The 24,295-nt window shown below is 39.6% G+C and overlaps 1 protein-coding gene across 1 annotated transcript in view; it reads left to right on the forward strand.

Moving 5' to 3' along the window:
* cpne7 (copine VII) overlaps positions 1–18,594 on the forward strand; it is a 33,037-nt gene extending 14,443 nt beyond the window's left edge. Inside the window, exons 8-15 of the mRNA XM_078284890.1 lie at positions 10–96; positions 853–912; positions 4,275–4,408; positions 11,805–11,859; positions 13,698–13,749; positions 14,681–14,814; positions 16,268–16,504; positions 18,442–18,594. Coding sequence (XP_078141016.1) covers positions 10–96; positions 853–912; positions 4,275–4,408; positions 11,805–11,859; positions 13,698–13,749; positions 14,681–14,814; positions 16,268–16,504; positions 18,442–18,594 — 912 coding nt within the window. The remainder of the gene's footprint in view (positions 1–9; positions 97–852; positions 913–4,274; positions 4,409–11,804; positions 11,860–13,697; positions 13,750–14,680; positions 14,815–16,267; positions 16,505–18,441) is intronic.
* Positions 18,595–24,295: the final 5,701 nt, after the last annotated feature.

Consider the following 24,295-nt stretch of genomic DNA (forward strand, 5'->3'; position numbering starts at 1 on the left):
TTCTTTAAGGTGTCGTGGGATTGTGTGAATCCCAAGTACAAACAGAAGAAGAAAAACTACAAAAATTCAGGAGTTGTCATCCTCAGTGACCTTAAGGTAGGAATCTGAGCAAATATACCACGCTTAACAGAATAGTCAACTATGGAGGGAGTTGCACCAATCAGTATTTTGTTCTTTTATCCACACTATGACACAAGAATAAACAGACTACAACAACTCATGTAGGAAATCTGAATCAAGTTGAGAATTATTCATGGATGGTTGTCACTGTGTTTTCCAGCTGTATTGTTTGTTCATAGATCAGTAAAAGTAGTTTTTTTATCAATTGTCATGTCTGTCTCAGGCTTTTCTCAGCCTGATGTTCCACTAACCTCTTCAATTTTTATCATTTTATTTGGGTTATGCATGCTTCAGTATCTAGCTGTTTCAGTTTGCAGGTGAAAATCCTGGATGCTTAATTTCACACTGACACTGAGGTCATGAGCAGCTCAATGGAGTACTTAAATTGATTTCCTTTTCTCATTTTATCTTCATAGTGGAGTTCACCTTTTTGTTTAATCAAACTGTTCTTTAGAATTTCAGTTTGGCAGACAAATTACTAGTGATAATGAGTTGATATTAGTAATATGAGTTATCAATGTGTGTGTGTGTATGTTCATGTAAACAATCTTATTTCTAATTTAATTCTCCATCTGAACAAGAACATTGTGTTTTTTATGATTGTTTACACCCAAGACAATTATAGAACACTTTAATGACTGGATGTTTCTAACACCATCTCTAAGTATTCAACCTCCTGTTCAAGCCTTCCCTATGAGAGTTTGCCATAAAGAAATACTCTTTTTCTTGCAGCTCCACAGAGTCTATTCCTTCCTAGACTACATCATGGGAGGATGCCAGATTCACTTTACGGTAAATTTTGCAGGCTGTGTTCAGTGACACTTCACCTTCATTCAGCTTGTAGCAACACTGGCCCTGAAAAGGTCTATGAATCACCCACTGCAATCAAATTATCTGCATATTAAAGACTGTCTGCTTTGGTTAAGGTGTTGTCGAAGATAATATGGCTAGTAGTGGAACCTGCTTGTTATTATTTACTCTGCTGGTCCATTAACAGGCTATATGCAGTCATCCAAAGCTGTGTTGTGATTAAATGTTACATTTTCTAAATGTGAAACATTACACAGTATTCAAGGGGTTTTCATCTGTGAAACTTCCCCCTGATGGTGTTTTGTATGAATTTTCCCATGTACGCTGATAGTTTTCTTGCTGGAGGCAGCTTCTTGGAATGAATTCAAATCTTTCTCCAACTCTGGCCCTTTGGTCTGCCCTCTATGATTCTACCTCTCACTCTCTGACTGGATTACTGAAGCAATGAATATTAATCATGGAGACTGCTGTGGTAGATGCAGTTCCTCATTGTTGCAATAGCTGCCTGGATATATGTGGGTGCAGTAGCTGCTTGCATCTATGTGGGTGTAAAAACTGCAAGCTCCTTCCTCTCAGTATGTATGTATATCATAGCAATAAGGGAAATTTGTAAATTAATCTTTATAAATTAATTAATTGTGGGTAATCATGGGGCCAGTCATAGGACTATGTGATATTATATGATATTGATACGATATGGATGATGATGATAACATGATGACATGCCCACTGCATGTCAACATGTGATGAGCATTTTTTTGTTGTTGCAGTATTTATTATTACTATTACTAGTGGGGGGTCAACATCTCTTTCCTCGGCATCAAATGTGCATGTAAACAGCTTAACCTAAATAAGGATATATTGAGGATATACTGATGAATAGAATGGTTCTGTAAAGTGGAGGATAAAAACTGGCTTAGATTGCACTGAAAATGAATGAAAATGAATGTGAATTAGCACAAATTGATTTACAAATCTTGCATATTTATTTCCTCACTGTGGAATCATTCAAAAATGCTTCCACACAACACATTACCACACAACATTTTGCCTTTTAGACATTAGGCTTGGGAATTGCCTTTAAACTCCCATGTTATTGCAACCTGGGAGGTTGTCCCGGGGGGGAATACTTACCAGGTGCCTGAACCACCTCAACTGGCTCCTCTCAATGTGGAGGAGCAGCAGCTCAATACTGAGGCCCTCTTGGATCACTGAACTCCTCACCCTGTCACGAAGAGCGAGGCCAGCCACCCTGCGGAGGAACCTCATCTCAGGTGCCTGTATCCATGATTTCATTCCTTCAGTCACTACCAATAGCTTGTGACCAAAGATATGGGTTGGGACAAAGACCGACTGGTAAATCAATCTTCTTCAAAGCTTTGCTTTGTGGCTCAAATCTCTCTTTACCACCATGATCCGATACAACACCCGCATTACTGCAGCCCCTAACTGGCAATCAATCTCACTCCTTACCCTCACTCATGAATAAGATCCCAAGAACTCCTGAACCTGAACTCTTCCACTTGGGGCAGCTGTGTCTCCCCCCCCAATCTGGATGCAGCAGGCCACCTTTATCTGGGAGAGAACCATGGCCTCAGACTTGAAGGTGCTGATCCTCATCCCGACTACATCACACTAAGCTGCAAACAGCTACAGTGCATATTGGAGATCATGGTTCGATGAAACCAGAAGGATGAACATCAGAGATGCCACCCTAATGTCACCGAACTGGACACTCTCCAGACCTCGGCTGCTCCTTGATATTCTGTCCATGAATATCACAAACAGGAGAGGGGACAAGGCATGCCCTTGTTGGAGTCTGATGCCCACCTTGAACATGCTTGACTTGATGCAAAGTATGTGAACATTGTGAACACAGCTCTCACTTTGAGTGCACAGGGACCAAATGGTTCATAGCAGTGACCCTGGCACCCCATACTCCAGGTCCAATTCCCACAGAATACCTTGAGGAACACGGTCATAAGCCTTTTCAACATTAGCAAATTCCCATGACCCCTCAAGTATCTGCAAGAGGGTAAAAAAGCTAGTCCACTGTTCCACAACCAGGGCAGAATCTTCATTGCTCCTCCAGAATCTGAGGTTCGACTATCGGCCGGAGTCTCCTTTCCAGCACCTTGGCATAGGCTTTCCCTAGGAGGCTGAGCAGTGTGATTCCATGATAGTTGGAACACACCGTGCGGTCCTCTTTTTTTGAAAATGGGGACCACCACCTCTGTCCACTATGGGGCACTATTCCCAAAATCCACGCAACACTGAAGAGGTGTGTCAACCACAACAGCCCAACAATATCCAGAGCCTTCAGCATTTCAGGACGGATGTTGTGCACTCCTGGCATCACTGAGGAGTTTTCTGACTACCCCAGTGACCTCTGCCTGGAGATGGGCTCTGACCCTCTGAATTTCCTGGCTCTCCCTCCTGTCTAGAGGGCGTGTCTATCGGGTTTAGGAGTTCCTCAAAATACTCCTTCCACCTTCCGACAATATCCCCAGTTGTGGCCAGCGTCTCCCCGTCCCTGCTGAGAGCAGCCTGCACAATGTCCTGCCTTGCCCTCCTGAGTCACCAAATGGTTTTCCAGCACCTCTTTGAGGCAGTCTGAAAGTCATCCTACATAGCCTCTCCAAATTCCTCTCACACCTGGGCTTTTGTTTCTGCAACTGCTGCAGCTGCAGCCTTTCTGGCCTGCTGGTACCTCTCTGCTGAGTCCAAATCCGCCGTGTCAGCCAGGCTCGGAAGGCCTCCTCCTTCAACTTGACAGTCTCCCTCACTGCCAGTGTCCACCAGCAGGTTCTTGGTTTGCCGCCATGACAAGCACTGACCACCTTCTGGCCATAGCTCCTTGCAGCTACTTCCATGACAGAGGTTTTGAACAGGGTCCATTCCAACTGGAGGTGAGAATAGAAATCATTCTGGAGAAAGTCCTCCACCAGGCGATCCCAGCAAACCCTCATTACACGTTTCGGTTTACCGAAACGTGTAATCTTTGCGCCTCTCACCCTAGACAACTCCTGAGTAGGAGAGACCACCCCCTATCAAGGAGTTGGTTGAACCAACTTCATCTAGTTGGTACCTGTCAACCTCACGCACTAGCTAAGGCTCCTTCCCCCCCAGAGGATATATTTCAAGTTTCAAGGGCCAATTTCCATTGCCTGAAACTGCTCTGCCCCTGCCCTTTGCCTGATAGGCATTGCACCCAACTCCTAAACTGTGCCTTGCAGGTGGTGATCCCACAAGATAACAGAAGGACACCTTTATTAATTATAAGATATAGATGATTGTTTTCCTAATTATTGTTATTGTGCGTACTGTGTGATTCTATTTATCAGGTGGCCATTGACTTCACAGCCTCTAATGGGGACCCCAGGAACAGCTGCTCGTTGCACTACATCAACCCTTACCAGCCCAACGAGTACCTGAAGGCTCTGATCGCAGTCGGGGAGATCTGTCAGGACTATGATAGGTTTGTCAATCATTCATTTCTCAGTAAAAGCTCTTAGGTATCTACAGGACTTGTCAATCTCTCCTCTTGCAAATGGAACTGTAGATTGCTCCTTGCATTCCATTTTGTCGGGATGTCTCATATTGAAATGAGGCACTCCATCTGATTTCCAGCAATAGGACTGTAATAGAAATTGTCGAGCACTGAAACAGAATGTGGGAGAATTCTGAGAGTTATTTTCAGTTTGTAATAGAGCTGATCAACCCCTCTACCTCCCATGCATTTCATCTCTGAAATGTATTTTGCATTTTGACTTACCTGTAATTTTAGTGTAATAAGCCTCACATCGCCAAACAAGCTGCCATTCTGTGCACACATATACAGTCTTGTTTATTGGTTATTGTAAATACAGTTTGTTCCTGAGAAAATTAGAGCAAGCAAATTTGCCTCTACAGGCATTAACTATGCATAAGGCTAATCTAGAGGTCTAGGAGCTGGGTTGCAATCATGTGTTAGGGATGCTGACACAATAGCCATTCCAAGAATATGGTGCCTTTTGAACTGTTCATTTTCCCCCCCAAGTATCTATTACCCATCTTTTAACAATCTATGAGAAAGATGACATGTTTAACCTTCATATAAAACATATTGGTCCAACCCAGGTATTTAAATCCTGTCAAGCCATCACTGCTGTTACTGACACATAGTTTGGCAGTGATTTCTAAGTGTTTGGTTTCAAAGCTTTTCTAGTAAGTGTTTCACATTTTCTTAATTCTGCAATCTAACTCCCTGCGGCACACTTTCACCCACGTGACCAAAAGTGGTGAACAGAGCGACCGAATGAATGACCGAACGAACGACCGAACGAACGACTGACATTACGATCCATAGAGCCCCATGCTGTCGCAGGGCTAAAAATATTTTTGCATGAGATTGTAAAAAGTATTAGTGTTGTTAGTATAGATCTGTTACCCATACTTCACAGATTCAAAAGTCTCATTGCTCATAATGCCAACTGTGGTAGCGCTCTCTCCTGTGGATAACCCAATGATATTCTATTTCCTCCCAGCATCTAGTACAGTACTGATCCTCCTTCTTAGCTTGCATGGGCTCATTACCCTGAACTGCAGATGAACAGATGCAGAGATAGGGGCTAACATCAGGATAGCATGCAGGCACTCGAAACAGAAGTGGGAGGCATAGTGGCTGGAGAAATAGCAGCAGGGTGTAGAATCTGAGTTAAGGTCAGAGGACGGCTATATGCAGCTTTCCATGGTTGGTTTGAGGACTCATTAAAGCCATAAAGAGAAGAGAGAGATGCTATTTGAATGAAGTCATATTTTTGCTGTGAATTCATATTGCCTGCAAATCTAAATACTGCATTGCATGCTATAGTTTCCAGGTTTTTGTTTTAGTCATTTTTTTTCTTTAAAATCACTGATTCAATATTTGTATACAAATATTGATAAAATTACAAATTGTTGTTACAAAAGTAATTATTGGTTATTAGGAGTAGACTTGGACGAACTTGTTAATTAGTGGGAAATTATTTATAATGTGATCTGTTTTAGAGAAAAAGATCCTCTCATCTGTCGAAACTAAGCCAAATGAGGATTAACACTCTGACTCTTGATTTATGCAGATCCTCCTATTGAATATCAGGGGAGCACTGTCTGGCTAATTATAGCATCCAAGAGATAACACTGGAGACACTGAAAACCTGCCTGAAAATTAGCAGCTGATCCATGTAGCTACATCATTTTGGTGTTTACATGGATATATAAGAGCTTCATACATGCGAACATGCCTCTGGGTGAGCAAGTGTGGGCAGTCCTTCCCTCATAAGTCGGAATTGTTATTGAGGTGTAAAACGTGGGCAAGCAAACCTTTAGCCTTTAGTGAATATCAGGTGATGTGGGATTCTCGAGTCCTTGCAGAGGAGTGCATTATGGAGCTAGAGTGACTAGTTTTGTCTGTGTGGGCAGAGGCTCATTTACCCTGCTGAGAGGGCTATTATACTGGGCACATCCACACTAGTGGGCTCACTGTGCCTTCTCATATGTGCTGACGAAGTGAGAAAACAAGGACCACTATGTACCTTGCAGCAAAATCCATATGCTGAAAATGATTGTCAATAGTCCAGTCTCTCCTCTTCTTTGGGCTGAAGGTGCCACATTGAGTGGAAGCCATGTAGCTGATCACCTCAGCGGTCTAGGATGTGTCATTAAACCTATACTCATAACAGCTGGAGTTCAGGGACTTTATATATATATATAAAGCTTCAGAAAATGCTGTCTTTGGAATTTGGAGGTCTCTTAAGACCTTGAATGAGTTTCACCCGAGAAATCCATTCATAAAGGTTCCCAGACCAACTTCAGTAAAGTTGTAAGACGCTTATCCGTCTTGCTAGAGATAAGAGGAATATCTCACAATGGGAGTGGGTGAGCATGAATAATTCCCTCCCCAAAAATGAATTTCATTAAAGGATCTCTCTCAAAATTGGTAAGGCTTTTAACAGTGCAGTAATATACCTAAAGTATCTATATCTTTTTGTAATATCAAAAACAGAAATTGAGTTTGTGTTTTTGTTAGTTATTGTATCCCTGCAATATGCCCCCATGCATTTGGATTCCCGGCTATGGTTCCTGTTATCTAACTACTGTAACTACTGTAACTGTTATCTAAGTACAAATTCTGCATGAGCATTTGTGATGATGACTTATAAACCTAACTAAATTGCCGTTTATTTGAATGTGATCTCAGCACTCTGGCTTGCTAGTTGTTCAGTTGCCTTAATCTCTTCTGTGGAGAATACAGTATTGTTGGGTGACTTGGCATGAAGTTAATGTCAGCAACTGAACCATAGCTTATAGGATATTGCATACATGCATAGAAGCACTGCTTATACTACAGTGTGTTTTATTAGTTGTTTGGGACAGAGCACCTCAATAAGAGCTGGGCTCTGTGTGTTTGTCAGTGTTAACAGAGTCTGATGATGCGTCTGTGTGTCTGTGAGGATGTACACACAGGATTAGCCCCAATGAGATGCTAGATGGCATTAAGATGAGTGTACAAACATGTGAATTTTTACTGTTGCTCTATGCCACTCCAATAATGCATAACCCCAAGCACCTAAGAAGTGCAAGTGCACTTGTGATAAAATGCATGAGTATGTGTTTCTTACAATCATAAATAGATTTACATATACATATCTTTCACCATATATCACTGCATTCCATGCAAACTAATCACGTCAAGCACTATTAGCATTCCCGGTTCTTGAGCAATTTGCCTGTGTGTGTTACATAAGTGTGCTTAACTAGAGAAATGACAATGTATGCACTATATGTATTGTATTGTATTGGCGTCCTCATATTCAGCTGACCATATAATGGAACCGGCAGGGTAGTGGTTAGAGAGCTGGCCCATATCTGAAAGGTCAAGGTTCAAGTGTTGTTATGCAAGACACAGAACCCCTACACACTCACTCATTGTAAGTATAGTATATAGATAAAAGCTAAATGTCTAAAATGTAAATCTAAGTTTATCTATCCAAACCCCTTAGGAATGGAGGTCATTCATGTTGCACACAGTAGCTTAAACTTGTATGTTAGAACAAATGAAAGGTCAGGGTAGTGGGAGTCAAAATAAGGAGTAAGGCCCACACACAAGTGGATGAGAGTTATTTTGAAGGAAATAGATGAATAATGTGTTTAAAAAATGTAAATATTGAAGCTGAGCTTGGACCAATGTCTTCTTAAAGTTCACTTTGAAATCTGTTGGGACTGTTATGTCAATGGCAGAACCTGTTGGACAATATAAACTGTGAAATTGTTTGCAAGATTGCAACTGGAGCATGTGTGTTCATATCTGGATACTGTACAGTATATTAGTGTGTGTATGTAGAGAGGTGCTGATGATTTTGCTTCTCAGAGAACGTTTGACTCATTCACTCATTTACCTCTCTTCCCTGTATAACAGAAAATAATTAGCCAAACGGGGGCTCAGCATGGCCCATGTATTGTATTCACTGATTTGTTTCCGGTACTTAATGGCTTATTAACTTTTACTCAGCTCCAATTCTCCAAGTCCTGGAGGTTATTCCAGTCCATTTGCAGCCACTGGAAAATCTTCTCCTGTAAAATTGTGGGAAAAGACAAACCTTTTCCCCTTTCTTCTGCATGGGATTTAGAAGGTATAATCCCCCTCAGACAGAAGCAAAAGTGTTGGTGAAAAACATGGGAAAGAGCATCTCTAATTTGCTGGGGGAGGAGCTTGAGGGAGGAGATTGCTTTAATTGATCCAAGCTCTCTGTTTTTTCTTTTCAGTCTTAGTGGAATACTGCTACTACTACTACTACTGCTGCTGATTATTATTATTATTATTATTATTATTATTATTATTATTATTATTATTATATAGTTGTAGTAGTAGTATTAACTAAAACTTTGAATAGCAGGGAAAGTTACAGTTGATTCTGTTTAGAACTTATAGGCAACTTGCCATTTAATGCTCACTCTGAGTGTAAAAATCAACACTATGCCAGTGCTTATATAAATCCACATCTATCAGAGTTAATTAAACACTTCTGATCATTTTTAACACCCGCCCCGGAGCCATATCAGCTCTAGGAGTGAACAAATCACTCTCCAGTCAACACTTGTCAATTCACTGAAAAATCAACACTTATTAACACTGGAAATTTTGCTGTGTACCCCCACCCTATCCAGAGTAAATAAATACTCTGGGGTGGTAGGGGTGGTACACCACCAAAGTGATGAGATACTCCCAATACATTACTTACTATGACCTGCCCAATGTGCAGTTGAGCAAGAGACTCAATCCCCGCATTACAGTTTTGTGTAATGTTAGATACTGCCAGAAAAATTACAATATTCCATTACAGAGTCAAGCAAAATAAATAAATAGCTTTGTTCATTTGTTTGATTTTAATGGGTTCCAGCATTATTAGCATTACATTAGTATTATGTTAACTTTTACAGTAAGTAGAGCATTCTTCTTTTAGGATCACAGTATGTAGAAACCACAGACCGTAAAAAAATAGAAACATTGATTGAATGTTACAGGAAAGGGTTGAGCGCAGCTACAGTATGCCATTGGAGTTTCAAGTGGACACTTCTCCAGCTTCGCTTTTCAACTTCAGCTGCTTGTCCAGTGTATCTAAACTTCTTCCTTTTGTATACCTCAAACATCACATCTGCTCCTAGCTCTACAAAGTAGACAGCTGGGTAAGTGTGGACCACCAGATCAAGTCTTAGGTTTGTGCTAGCAATCTCTCTAAACTAATGGCCCACAGCTGCTCACATTTTCAAAAATGTAGCTGCACTTGTGTCTTGGTCAGAATTCCTACTTTGCTCTCCTTCGCATACAAAGGGAATCTGATGCATGGAGTACTCTCTACTGACAGGCAAAGAATTCATAGTTGTCCCTTTAACTTTCAGTTGCTCTTGGTAGGCACTTCAGCGCTTGATTATGGTGCCAAGTGTATTGACCATGTGGAAGACTGATTGAACATGCTGACAGGATATCTTAGAGCATTGCTGTCTGTGAACAGAGAATAAATGTTGTGTTTTCACCTACCCAAAGGTTGAGGTTTTGGGATGATGGCAGCACATCATAGCACTGTTGTTGGGTGAAAACCTAGTAGTAGAAAAACAGCCTTGTTTTTAGCTTGTAGACCTTGTATTTTTCAGTTTATCTGATGGGTTTTGAAAGGTTATCATAAACCCAAAGGTCACATAACTTTCTCAACCCATAGATAATCCTTCAATTTAAGTTCAACAAAATTAGTGTTACGAGGTTTTCACCCGACAACAGCGATAGCTCTGATGATGAAGTTTATTCAGTTGCCTCTGTACTCCACAGGTCCTTCAAGGTAATCTCCTTCCCCTCTGCACTTTCCTACTGATTCTATGCTCCCCTCTTGACCTGAGAAAGTGTGGCACATACTGGCAAATCCGCTTCATTACAATTCTCCATTCATCTGAGGATGTTATATTGTTTCGTGCAGGTTTGCGTGTGCCAAGACTAAGGCCTCATCAACTCAATTGCACCTGCAAAATCAGTCCTTGTTTTTAAGTGCTGATTATGGCTACGTTCACGCTGCAGGCAATTGTTTCGAACACTGTTCAATTACTATATGTCCCCTCTAGTTTGGTTTGAATGGAGGAATCTCCCTAAATACTAACTCAATTTGAGACTTCGTTTTACTCTCCACTGGCTGCTTGAGTTGTTGTCCTCCATGTTTTCCATGTTATTATGACAGTGACCTGTCCAATGGAGAGTGACGTTAAAAACAAAATGCATCACATTTAGGATGAATGTGGCCAAAACACAAATGAAAATATCAGATACCATGTGTATTTTTTCTGTTCAAATTGCACTAAAAACATCAGATCTGTGTCACATAGAAGGGGAAAAAAATCTGAATTTGGGACACTTTGAGCTGCAGTGTGAACGTAGCCAGTGTTTGCTGTTCTGGTTCTCTTGGGGTCCATTCCCACTTGGTAGAGCAGGCGCTGCACCTCTTACTGTTATGTTTCTATTGGTGTCAGCTCCTTTTCTTGCTCATATTAATGCTTCAATTAAGATAGATAGCAGTAACTCAGAGAAGAACCTTTCGTAGTGCAGTCCAACATGAGACACCAGGTCAGGTTTGTGCTAACAATCTCTCTAAACTAATGGCCCACGGTTGCTCACGTTTTCAAAAATCTAGCTGCACTTATATTTTGGTGCACATTCCTACATTGTTTCCTTCAAAATTCCCCTAAGGTTTTGAGAAGCCTTTAGGGGAATTCTGTAACATCATACTATCATGGGTTAAGGCAGGAGCCAATAAGAGGTATAGGGTTTATAGGGCGGTCAATAGTACCAGGTACATCAAAGCTGAGGTGGTTACTGTTACTTGTTACTGATACTTTGGCTGATGATTGATGTTTGTGTCATGATATTTCCAAAGAGGAATTGCCTCTATCCTGTTGTGCTTTACTCTCTGGTTCTCTTCCAATCTTCTTCCTTTCATTTCTACAAAGCTGTGCACCCTGGATTTTGACAAAAAGGGAGCCATCCAGCATAGCAGGGCCCCTTACAGTAATATCAGGCCATCAAAACGGTATGATGAAAAATGGAAATGATGAAAACAGTAAGAGCAGCTCTGTGAACAGGTGCAAAAGGTGGCTGCTGCAGGAACAGTGAAGCAGATTTCAAATTGTAATTCAGGGAGTCATTCAACATTTATGAAATGCAAACGAGCAGGGGTTTTCTCCTTGGAAAAGTGAACAGATGAATAACCCATCAATATTTTTCAAGTTGATCAATGTCAAAAGTTTTCTTAGATTAAACTGCAGTAACTGTAATATATGACCACAAATATTAATATATTTACTTTGCATTTCAGCGACAAAAGATTTTCTGCCTTGGGATTTGGTGCCAGAATTCCACCTAATTATGAGGTGAGTGTTATCTCTGTTATTTTCTCTGCTCTGCCTGTTTTTCTTCTATCCCAAATCTATTCCCTTCTATTCCACTGACCTTCCCTTCGCATTAATAATGTTATGCATATATGCATGTGCTCTTATCTAATCCTGGTATTTTCCAATGCCCTGGGACTATACATTAAACAGGCTGATTTCCATGACCTATTTTCTGACACAATTTGTCATTCTGTCAAAATCTGATATTTAAAACTAATAATTGAGTTTATTTTTATTCACAAGCCCCTTGTCTTAAAATACCAACTTGTCTTGAGAAAATAACATGTTGTCATAAGAATTCATGAGTGTGAGCGGAGCATTTGTTTAAGCAAATTGGACCCTGAGAATCAAAAGCCTGCAGTGATTTCGAATAGAACCCTGGGGAGAAAGTCTGACTTGATGAGCGCGCGTGCGCACACACACACACACACACACACACACACACACACACACACACACACACACACACACTTGTATCACCATACCTTGTGTTAACATTCTATCAAATCACATTAATTCCCCAACCCCTAAGCTTCACCTTAACCACTAAAATGGCAAAGTGAGGACCAACAATATGGGCTATTGATGAAACGGAGATAATTACATTTCACCATGCATAATTTGTGATTGCCGTGAAAGGGTTAGATTTCTGTTGCCATGTGCTGAGTGGTGGCACAGGTGAATGCCAATGAAGTCATTCTGCTACTTAAGAGTTGCATATTTAACTTGTGATCAAGTTCAATGGACATGATGGGGCATCAAAAAAAGCCAAAATTCTCACCTGCAGAACTTGTCATGTGAAGTATGAGTAATACCCGGTTTTGAATAGAGGACAAGATAATTGGACAATTTTTTTTTCCAGGTCACACAATTACAATTTTGGTCACTTTAATGCCCTTCCCTTGGTTCTGTTGCACTCTTGGTTGTTTGTTATAGCACAGAATTAAAAATTGCTTCGTTTTATAGCTCGCTTTCCATTTACTTACACTGTAAATTGTAATGTTTTACTTTGTAACTCTGCCGAAGGTAGGAACCTGGCAATATCATAGGATTTAATGTTGATTCCTTTTTACAGTCCAGTTTTCTTACTGAGTAAATTGGAATGTTTTTTTGTCTTTGTACCTTTGCTTAATTGAATTTAAAAACTTTCTGTTAGTCTTGTCTTGGTTTCCAAGAAAATTGGAAGGCATTGCTAATAATAAATAATAATAAACCTTCCCTACAAGATAGTTCCCTGAATTGATGAGTAATAGAGAAAATGTTTCTATGAAAGTGCAGCTCCCTCAGAATTATGTCAGTTGGCCTGTTACCATCTTAAACCTATTACAACAATATAGTTACTTGAACTGATGCATAATGCCAGTGGTGATTTTAAGTAATTAACATGTGATTTCTGAGTATTTACCTAGTTAGCTGTAATTACTTGATAAATTACTATTCTTACCATGTATTTACCTGGTAATTATCTAGTACTTAGGGTGGCTGTAAAAAGAAGGGTTACCTTTTGCACTGCGGTGTGCTTTTATGAATCACCTTCACAATATGTAAATGATTAAATGGGACCCTGGTGCCAAACGTTTCCACACAAACACAAATGGCACAACACACACACGCTATAGTTTTTGGGAGATATATTTTGATGTCTACTGTGAATTATTCAAAGCTTTTTAAGGATGCCCTCAAAATCTGCTTTTAAATGAGCTGTAAAAAGAAAGGTCCTACAAGACCCCAGGAACCTTTTAAATGAGGGAGAGGTTTTGTTCTATTAGCCTTGTAGGGTAGCAGTGTGTGACCACTGTCTCTTTCTCCACCCACAGGTGTCTCATGACTTTGCCATTAATTTCAACCCAGAGGATGATGAATGTGAAGGTAAGGGAGGCAAAGCTTCTTTTCTTTAAAAATTCAATACAATGCTACAATGCTTTTGTGAACTGTGACTGTGTGCTGGGAATAAAGAAATATAGCCTCAGGTGGTAATTCTAGCATTCAAGTCTAAATTCAAGTCAAGTATGTAACAACACTGAATTGACAACTAACAATTTCACTAAAAAGTGCATCTCTATGCTGATGATACCATAATTGACATTGGTACTTTGGTAACCAATGTCAATAACCAATGGTAAAGACCATTTGTATATTTTTTTCAATGTATCAAAATAAATTACATATCCACTGAATGGAAATAAAATGTAGCAGGTCCCTCATCGCAAATTTCAGGTAATATGACACATGGCAGATTATGTTCATAACATCCAAAAATGAAGACGACAAAATCACCTCTGCACCATTTTTTGTGAGCATTTTTGCCTGCAGATCTTTGTCTAGTTTTGTATCTCTTAAAGAGTCAAGCATGTGGCAGTATCTTTATGAATCTCATCATAGATTATTTTTCAAAACCCATACAGATAAAACTTTGCATCTTTCACAGGGATGAAGTCTGGCCACGTGTATATCTATGCTAGACTGCAGGGACATAATTCATATGCATGCAGCATTTTCCAATTTACAATCCCTGAATGTTGTCCATCATAACACCCTACACTTCACTAAGGATGAGAGTTTTCACATGCACCACTGTGAATTATATCAGAAACTAAATTAGATAAGTGAGAACACGGAGAGAACAACACTTATGATTGTTTAGGCACCACCACTGAAATTACTGCACTGTGTAATCTCTTTTAATACTGAAGAACACAGTATGAAACTAGACTGTTACAGAGCCTCATTTACTAAGAAAAAGTATATATATTAATGTTTCCTTTATGTTGATCATATTGTCTATGCTGTCTTTGATCAGAGATCCAAGGAGTGGTTGAGGCATACCAGAATTGCCTTCCTAAGATCCAACTGTATGGCCCAACCAATGTCTCTCCCATCATCAGCAGGATAGCCAAGCTGGCAGCAGGTGATGGGACCATTAAAGATGCCTCTGTGAGTGTCCCTTTATACTCTATTAGAGAGATGCGGATATAATACAGGCTTTGTTGCTGTCCCTCCCACTGGGTTTCCCTGGGTGAACAGCCTCTGGTTCACCTCACTGTTTACAGTAATGATGCCCTACAGCATAGAAGAAAAAGGAGTCCATTAGAGAACGAATCAGTATTCATTAAATTGTGGCTGGAAATAATTCAGTGGTGTTTTTTTGTTGGTGTTTTTTTACACATTTTCCTCTGATTTGCTCAGCTTCTATATGAGCACTTTAGAAATCACCTCATGAAACACAGTTGAAATTGGATAAATAATGTGGCTGATAGTCTTGGATTTACTCCTTAGCTTTCCTTAATTTACTTTGGAAGTATCTTCCATCTACTATCTATCTTAATATGCCCACTGGCTGCGGGGACATTGTATTCTAAACACCCCTACGCCTATATGGCCCTTTCCACTTAAGTTCATCCATGCAATCATCTTCATTTAATTATTCAGTCTTCACCATCAGTTCTTCCTTTGATCAGTAAATAAGCCCTGGTAAACAATATACTGGGGATTTCAGGGCATACCCCATTAGACCCCATTTGACCCCATTAGAAGCATGGGGTCAAAATACAGACAGGCATAAACAAACATAATGTTGTGTCATGTTAATACTCTAGTATTCTACTCTATTACTCTCTCTACTACTTTCAGTAGACAAATGATATGATTGAGAAATGAAATGATTTACTGATTCATAGTGAGAACTATGTGGCCCGTTCCCGTTTAGTTCATCCTTCCACTGGTTGGAATTCTGGGACATCCTAACAAGTCCAGGATGTCACGTCCCACAGGGTGCAGCCGTCTCCTATATAGGGCCCCTCCTTCTGGAACAAGGTTCACACCCTTGTCAGCCACTGTCTTGTTATTTAAATTCAGCCTCAAGACCCATTTATTCAATACTGCATATAACCTACTTCAACTGTCTCAGTACTCATATAGAGTACACATACTGTATATACACACAAACCATATAGACACACACACACACGCACACACACACACACACACACACACACACACACACATACATACATACATACATACATACATGCTGTGCATACGCACACATATACAAGCTGTGGCTCTATTTTTGGAGTTTGTGATGTACTTGTTCTGTCTTGTTATTATGCTTGTTTTTATCTGTTTTTGTTTCCCTTGTTTTGTGTAAAGCACTTTGTGACAAACTTGTTTGTTAAAAGTGCTCTATACTGTACCTAAAGTTGACTTGTCTGCTTAGTATAGTAGAAGCGATCAGATTTCAGCCACAATTTATTAGAGACAGCAACAAGAGCTTATTTCAAACCACTACACGCTGAGAAGTGTATCTGCTTTTAACCACACACTGACGTTAAACCAGGTTAATGTTAACATGGGTTAATATACACTGGAAACTCTTCTCTTCTCCCAGCGATATCACATTCTGCTCATCCTCACGGATGGTGTAGTGACAGACATGGCAGACACACGTGAAGCCATTGTGCGAGCCTCCTACCAGCCTCTTTCAATCATTATCGTTGGTGTGGGCAATGCAGACTTCACAGACATGCAGATTTTGGATGGAGATGACGGAGTCCTACGCTCGCCAAAGGGCGAGCCTGTCCTCAGGGACATTGTGCAGTTTGTGCCCTTCAGAGACTTCAAAACGGTCAGTGTTTTTTCTCTCACTGTCTTTCTCCACTTGTTCCTTTGTCAATACTTACTTCCCACTTTCCTTTCTCCCCGACTCTACTCTGTCATCTGACTGTTATGCTGCTCTCATGTTACAACCCAAACCTAGAAAGCTCATAAAACAATTTTCTTCAAGTCCTCAAAATCCAGAATAGCTACACTACAGACTGTTTTTTTTTAAAGAGCACACAGCTTTTGCTGGCCCTGCCAGTGCTACAGATGGGCAGCATGAACTGGAGGAGCTCCAGAGATTTCTCAAAATAAGAATGTATTCTCAATGTTGTTACATGTCAGAGGCAGTCAGAGGCTTTTCAACTGCAAAATTTGACTGTGCACTGTGTTTTCGAGTACATGCCTCATATTTTGAACAGAAATTGCCCCCACAATTCATGTTATGTAAATCATCCTAATATTTCACTGGTTTAAATCGCCTAACCCCTGTTTCACAAAGTGATAAAATGTCCATCCCAAAGTTTCGTTTTCCGAGTTTGTCAAGTACAGTTACAGATGAAAAATATTTTTGATCTATGACAACCATATTTTTTTCACCATGCTATCTAGCTTGATAATGAAAAAAACTGCACAAACCAATTCTGGGAGATAACTGCAACATATGTACTGTATATGTAACATGTATGCAGCCATTCATTCATGCTCATTTCTCACAGGAGCAAGGTCCCCATAGCAATCTGACAACTGACAATTAGATTAAAGATTAGTTTCAGGCCCTCCTTTACCCCATTTTAAGGCCAAATCCAACTATGGGATAAGATGTTTTTTGCAGAACAATATTGCAGAAGCTTTTTCCAAACTGTTATCAATTTAACAACCTCTGAGAAAATGACAAAAAACGACAACTGGCTAATACAACTTCTAACAGACACACCAAATAAATCTTTTAATTTGGCTGAAACAAAGAAAAGAAAACAGACATTACACCCTCCATAGTAATGGAGGGGTGTAAAGGGTCCAATACAAGTTTAATTGAGTTTCACTGAAATTTCTTGTACAGCTCAACTTAAAATAAATCATTACTTAAACCTAGGGCTGGGCGATATGTACAAAATTAATATCACAATAATCATAATACATTATTTTAATATTATTATATATTTTACACTTTCCAGTGTTTTATTTATGTCTTGAGGTCCATTAAAAGCTGTTTGTGTGGTGTCATGTACCACTCTCAATCCATTTGTACACGTTCATTTTCCAGCATCTCTCTGAGCCTTACCAAGAACAGGCTGTTTCTGTTGCTGTATCTTTAAGGCTCATTAATATTAACGAGCCACTATTGTGATTGGCTTACCGTTTCAAGAGTGAAACGTGAGACACCACAGTCGGCAGCTACTCTGTAATAAACAATGACAACCGCTCAACCGCTTTGAAAAAAACACTTTGTTAGCCTATTATTTCTTACAAAAATGATAATGAGCGAACCTTTGTGACGCCACAAAGTTATGGAAGTCCAAACGGCTCGTTTAGAGGCTCGGTTTCCTAATATGGATTGTGTGGATTTAGTTGCCGACCGTGCGTTTTGATACTTTCACGATGTTTAGATAGCACATCCAACTCCTTTATAATCAAAGAGGCAAGGGAAATCCCGTTTTCTACAATATGGGACCTTTAAATTATGGGAATATAAGGTATGAAAAAACGAAATTTAAAATAATATTTCCCAATTTGTTTCAGATCTCATTTTGTTAGAGTTGAATTAGTATTTGCTTTTAATAATTCATTTAGACAACATAATTGTGTATCACGATAACTCGACTCAACTCAATATGATTCTACTGACAGACGATGAACGATAATATTGATTTATTGCCCAGCCCTATTTAAACCCTGTGATGTGTGGCACCAATTCAAGTGTTGTGTTTTGTGAACTTCAGCTGTGCTCTGTCTCTGTCGCAGGCTTCGCCTGCAGCGCTGGCCAAATGTGTCCTGGCGGAGGTGCCCAAGCAAGTAGTGGAGTACTACAGCCACAAGGCCATCTCCCCTATGTGTCCTTTAAGGGACTTGCCCACCCCCACCCTCAGCCCAATCGCCAACACCCCAACAGAATAACCAGCCTGTACTGGGGACCAAGCTTTGACCGCAGCACCAGTCCAGCAGACTGAGAGGGAGGAGGGAAGCATGTCTCGCTATTTTGGACAAGAACTATAAAAACATCTTTATAAAATTGTTGTTATTCATTTTATTCATTTTTCACAAAGTGTTTACACATGGACAGTAAGCCAGAACCTTTGGGTTATATTTCTCTGCTCAATTTGGATCCAGTACTTCTGCCTGGCTATGCATCATGACCATCCAGCTGTTTCAACAGCATGAGTCCTGGAGCCTTTGTCTATGTTTTTTGTTGTTGTTGTTGTTTTAGGATGCATGCAGGCCAATCTCTCAATGTCGATTCATCAATAATACAGACTCACTGTTCCTCACTGCCCCTGAAACTCAGCACCCCCACTAATTTTATGTTACTGCTTTAGTCATGTCATACTTATCTTTAGGTAATTTGTAAGAGGCATATTACAATCTAAATTAGATTGCTCGTCTTGAACATGCTGACAACATTCAACCAAGATGTTAAAGATGTTAAAGGAAGTGTAAAGACAGATGCTTCATTTCTAAGTATATTAATCCATTGACCCATGCCTGGGTCTATAACTGATTCAGTCTGGCATTATTGCCATTATTAATGGATAACAGTCATCCTCAACAAACCAAAAAAGGCCCATGTAAAATTTGCAACCACAGGAGCTATGGATGATTTTTTTCCCCCAGCAAATATCCTAGATACATAGTTATAGAGCATGAACAAAGCTGTTTATGATTGTAGGAGCTGTGTTTCTGTAGTTTAGGAACGCCTGTGAAGCAAAGTTACTTTATCTCATCAGCTACTGTTGTTGGCAGGTGTTGATTGCCAAGTTACTGCAGTCATTGTAAAGTAATTTGCTTTATCATTCACCAGTGAACAAGTCTTCATAATGCACAACAGAGAAAACAGTAGTCCTTTGAAATTACTTTGTTTAGTTCAGATGTTGCTGTCACCACAGAATCATGGTGTGTTGACTGACACCCTGCATCAGAGGTCTGCCAGTTAGATGATAGCTTAAACAATCTGTGTGATATTTCCAACTGCTGTAGTTCAAGCTACAGCAAATATCTCAGTTACAATAAGGTTGTGCTAACAAGTTACAGCAACAACAAAGCCCAAATAACATTTTTGTCTAAGAGAAGATGAATGAACACATCTAGTTTTTGGTCTTTTGTCAAGTGGCCATGGTATAAGCTGTGAAAATCTTGCTTCATGTCAGGTGGTTCCTTTGCCTCTGAATTGTCCATTATAGTCCTTATCCCTACGCTAGCCCTGATACAAGTAGCATTCTTCATATTTCAGCAGCATATTTCATTATTTCTCCCCTCTGCTGCTTTTTATGCACTGAACCACTCTACTAGATGTTTCATGAGGAATTGAGCTGAAGAGCACCCAAATGAGATCAAATGAAAGCACAAAGCAGATCATGGCAAGTACTGTAACAGCAACAGTAATGTTGGTGGAATGTGTTATAGCAACTAAATTAATAGCAATATATTACAAATCTAAAGAAAAATGCATCATGATTACCAAATTTCCCCACAGGGAATATGATCAATCTTGTGTTAAAGATGGTATGCTTAACAATGCACTTGTGCATCTACAGAACAAACTGCTCTGTAGTATTACTTTTTCATTCCCAAATAACTGTCTGAAGTCTAAACCAATGAATTGATAAGGTTGATGATATTTACTTGATCATCAGGTGGCAAGAGATTTTTTTCTTCTTCTTCTTCGTCTATTGAGCTTAATTTCCATCATATTCAAAAAGCTATAACCTTAACTTTCATTCTCTGTGTCAGTCTGTTAGTGTCACAGCTGTGTCAGAGTTGTGTCTTTAAAGGGAAAAGGGCCTCCTCTTTCGGTGGGACTTATTTATAGTCAGAAATACAGTGTTCAGTATGTAGCACATAAGTCATAAAGAGCTGTGTTGAGGCCACAGTATTTCAAAAGGGAATGTGCTAAGGCTACAGAGGTTGAACCAAAACCTTCCATTGATATTCAGCGAGTAAAAAAACTTTGCTCTGTAAGAGGCTGTTTTCCTTGGAAATGTCTGTTTGAATATTTTCATATAAACAAACTCGGATGGAGGTCATGCAGTTGCCCATGTTCTGGATTTACTGAGCAATATAAATGGTCAAGTGGAATGTAATGTGATAAAAAGGTAAAAATTCAAAGGCACAGGACTGAATAGACTTGAATAAACTGAATACAGTTTTTTCCTAATTTTCAAAAGGCATTTACATGCCATGTAAACATTTTCATCACTTGGTTAATTTCAGGACTCAGTAAGGGACCATGACCCGACTTATGCTACAGTATTCTATAAATTAATAACAGTTTTGAGGTTTGAATTACACAGACATCCCAACTTAAGACTTCTCTCAGATCCACACAAGCTCTGCCTTGTGATGGACCTTTATCTTGGACTTCCCTTGAATTTGACTGTATATGCATATTTTTTTGTGGCAACAAACCTCTTTATTGCACCTCGACAGGACATTTCGTGCAGGATAGTGACCGTGAGATTACATGGTTCTGTTATGGGTGGGTAGAAAGTTCCTGAGGCTTAAAAGATAAATGTAACCTTTCCACAGTATTTTGTAAAGATACAAATTATCCTCCTGTTATTTACTGTATGCATTTTTTTTTTGCACAAGACAAACTTTGGCAAATTGTGTCTCTCTTTCTGGAAAAGATCCAAAATTGTTGCTCATACCAGCAGTTTGAGTTTGACTGACAGTGGAATGGCAGAACAGTGTGGAAAAAGCATTGATTACAGACTACTGTTAGCAGACCTAACTGTACACTGTACAGTACAAACCTAACCTTATATTATTGGGTTGGATTGTTCAATATTTGCTTACTGTTCTAGTGATGACTCACTACTGTGTATCTTTGCTTGGTGTTTTTGCATTAATCTTCAGTGATGTATTCTCATGCTCTGAGTGGAGACTAATTTGCCCATTTGGCAAAAAACCAAGCTGTCACTCTCATTAAAAGCAAAGGCAGAACATCCAGTCCTTATAGCTACTCTATCAGGATGTGCTGTCCTGTGCTATTGCCTCTCCCCCCCTTATGCTACAAATATTAACCTGACTTTGATTTGTCCCCCAGAGCTTTAGCACCCCTCCCCAGATACAGACTATTGACTGCTCATGAATGCACCTAAACACTGCTAGCACTGCTGTTGGCTGCTGTCCGAACTCCTTTGAAGAGCAGAGCTATTGAGAATTTTTCTGTCACTGTGGACCGCAACCTGAGGCCTATTGATTCGGCAGGCCTAGATTTGGAGCCATACTCAATTACCTGAATGTTAATGATCCCAGATGGACTTTGATCTCACTACTGAGGCACAGCGCCATGTGACAGGATTACAGCAGGGTGGGGATGGATGCAGAAAAGTTGAAATATTTGACTGAGATGAATAGCATTGTGACATTATTGGTTATTTATTAAAGTACATAGTCTTCTCTGTATTACAAATATTTTTTTTAATTTGTTTTCGTATATCAGCATGTCCTTAACTACAACATAATATTTTATTTTCATGCATTCCATATTTTTCACCCATGAACAACTGCAGTGTGTCAGTCTAAGGATTACTGGTGTTCAATAGAAAAGTATGACCAAAAGGTGGGGTGCCATTTCCATCCAGTATTTGTCATCGCATAAAGTGAAACTTTATATATGAAGGTATTTATCTATGAAACCACCTTTGTGCTTTCCCAGAAATCTTTGCTGTCTACATTTTCTGACTAAATAAGGCAGTAACTGCTGATATCAACCAATTTTTCTGTTCCTTAGGGGCAAAGCAATTCACATATTAATATCTGTAAGGCATCAACACTTCTCTCTCTTGATTCGTGCCTTATATGGCATTTCACTCCTTGTCCACTCTGTATTACCTGTATTATGCTATTTTGCCTCAGGTTATGAGCTGCACCAGCTCAAACGCTTCATTACCCCATACTCTTACTGCAACATTTTTTGTGCGGTGTGATTCTACAGCTGACAGATGACTAAACTTCTTCTCCGTAAGAATAAACCACTTGAAGAAGTAAAAGTGATCAGACAAGACATGTCTTTGAATGGTATGATGAAAAATAAATACTTTTAAGTAAGTAATATAAAAATGCCAGAATAAGTATTCTTTCAGCAGTACAATGAGCCATGCAAATGTTTCATGCCCTGCTATTTATTCAGGGTTGCCTGAATAACAAAATGTATTAGATGTCATATGATAATACAGTAGATAACAGTGATGCGTGGGTCTTTAATACCTCACCAGATCTGCTCCAAACAATTTCCCTTCAGACCTTTGTTTTTCTTTATTTATAATTTTTCATCTTCATTGTTTTTCTTTATGATGGGGATTAGGATAAATTTGATTTCCTCTCACGAAGCTAGATGATAAATAGACAAGTGATAGAAAAGTCATTGCAATCAATTATATATGGAATGCTAAAGTATTCAATGAATATTATTGTGTGCTTGTGTGCATGAGTTAGCTGGACGCAAGTGCACAGGCACGTGGCGAAGTCTAAGCTCTGTTTAAATGGATTCATGAAAAAATTATATTCATGTCTTGATGGGAATCCATCATTTTTGCCACAGTGGCACAAACAATAGTGAGCTCAAATGCTGAAGACAATGAGACAACAGTTCACTTGGCCATCATGCATTGGATTAAAAGAAGCTTGGGCAGAATTCACTGAGCTGCTTATTTCCCCTTATCTACTTTTGCACCATTGTCAGAGAAAATTAACAAGTTATAGCTTTTGCACAATATTGATGATTTATTTGAAATTTCTCATGCCATTTGAAAATTCTCATACCATTTGAAAATTCTCACATTAACCCATCCACTGTTAATCAAAATGAGCTTTTCAGACCTTAACCCTACCTGATCTGTAGGTATAACCGCAGGCCCTGTGGGTGAGAAGTAACCCATGCATCATTAGTAAATGATATTTTATTTCTGCAAAAGGGAGTTTATTGCATGCTGACTTTTGTTGTTAAGCTGTGCTGTGCAGTCATTCCTTTGGATTTTATGATATGCTAATATGCAAGCCTGCATTTGCACAAACCTCTGTTCTTGTAGTTTACGCTCTCTGTCTTGCATTTAGGTAAATAAATCCAATCATTTAACTGTAATACAGTCTCTGTGATATATTTTTTCTTTGTGAAAACAAATATGAAATTGAAATGTGACTTTGTGAACTGCCTTTTTCCATTCACATTATTGTAATGATTAGAACATAAAACATTTCTCCTCCCTGTACAGGTCTGTACTACAGGAAGGAGGTATGGAAATGTGAGAACAATGTTGATGTGCTTGATGAAAAGGCTATGCTATCCTGTACGCATTTGCCCTGTGTGGCTTGGTTAGTGATGATGTGAGTACTTCATTCCATGGAAAGAGGGATCGAGCCTAGTCTTTAATTCCATCAGACAGCTCCTTTCATTTAACGGCTATTGTTGAGAGCGCTGAATAACGGTTGTTTCCATGGTGACACCTACTTGTGGGGAAACGTAGACCTTCATTTTGTCAGAACCAGGGACAAAGATGCAGGATGTGAGGGGGGGGGGGCCTGGAAGACTGTGAAGTTAGCCATCCAAAGATTATTATGAAAAACAAGAGGCTTTGATTGAGATGTATGCTGCCCTTCA

The sequence above is a fragment of the Centroberyx gerrardi genome, chromosome 1 (genome assembly GCF_048128805.1).
Source record: "Centroberyx gerrardi isolate f3 chromosome 1, fCenGer3.hap1.cur.20231027, whole genome shotgun sequence".
NCBI classification, from domain to species: domain Eukaryota; kingdom Metazoa; phylum Chordata; class Actinopteri; order Beryciformes; family Berycidae; genus Centroberyx; species Centroberyx gerrardi.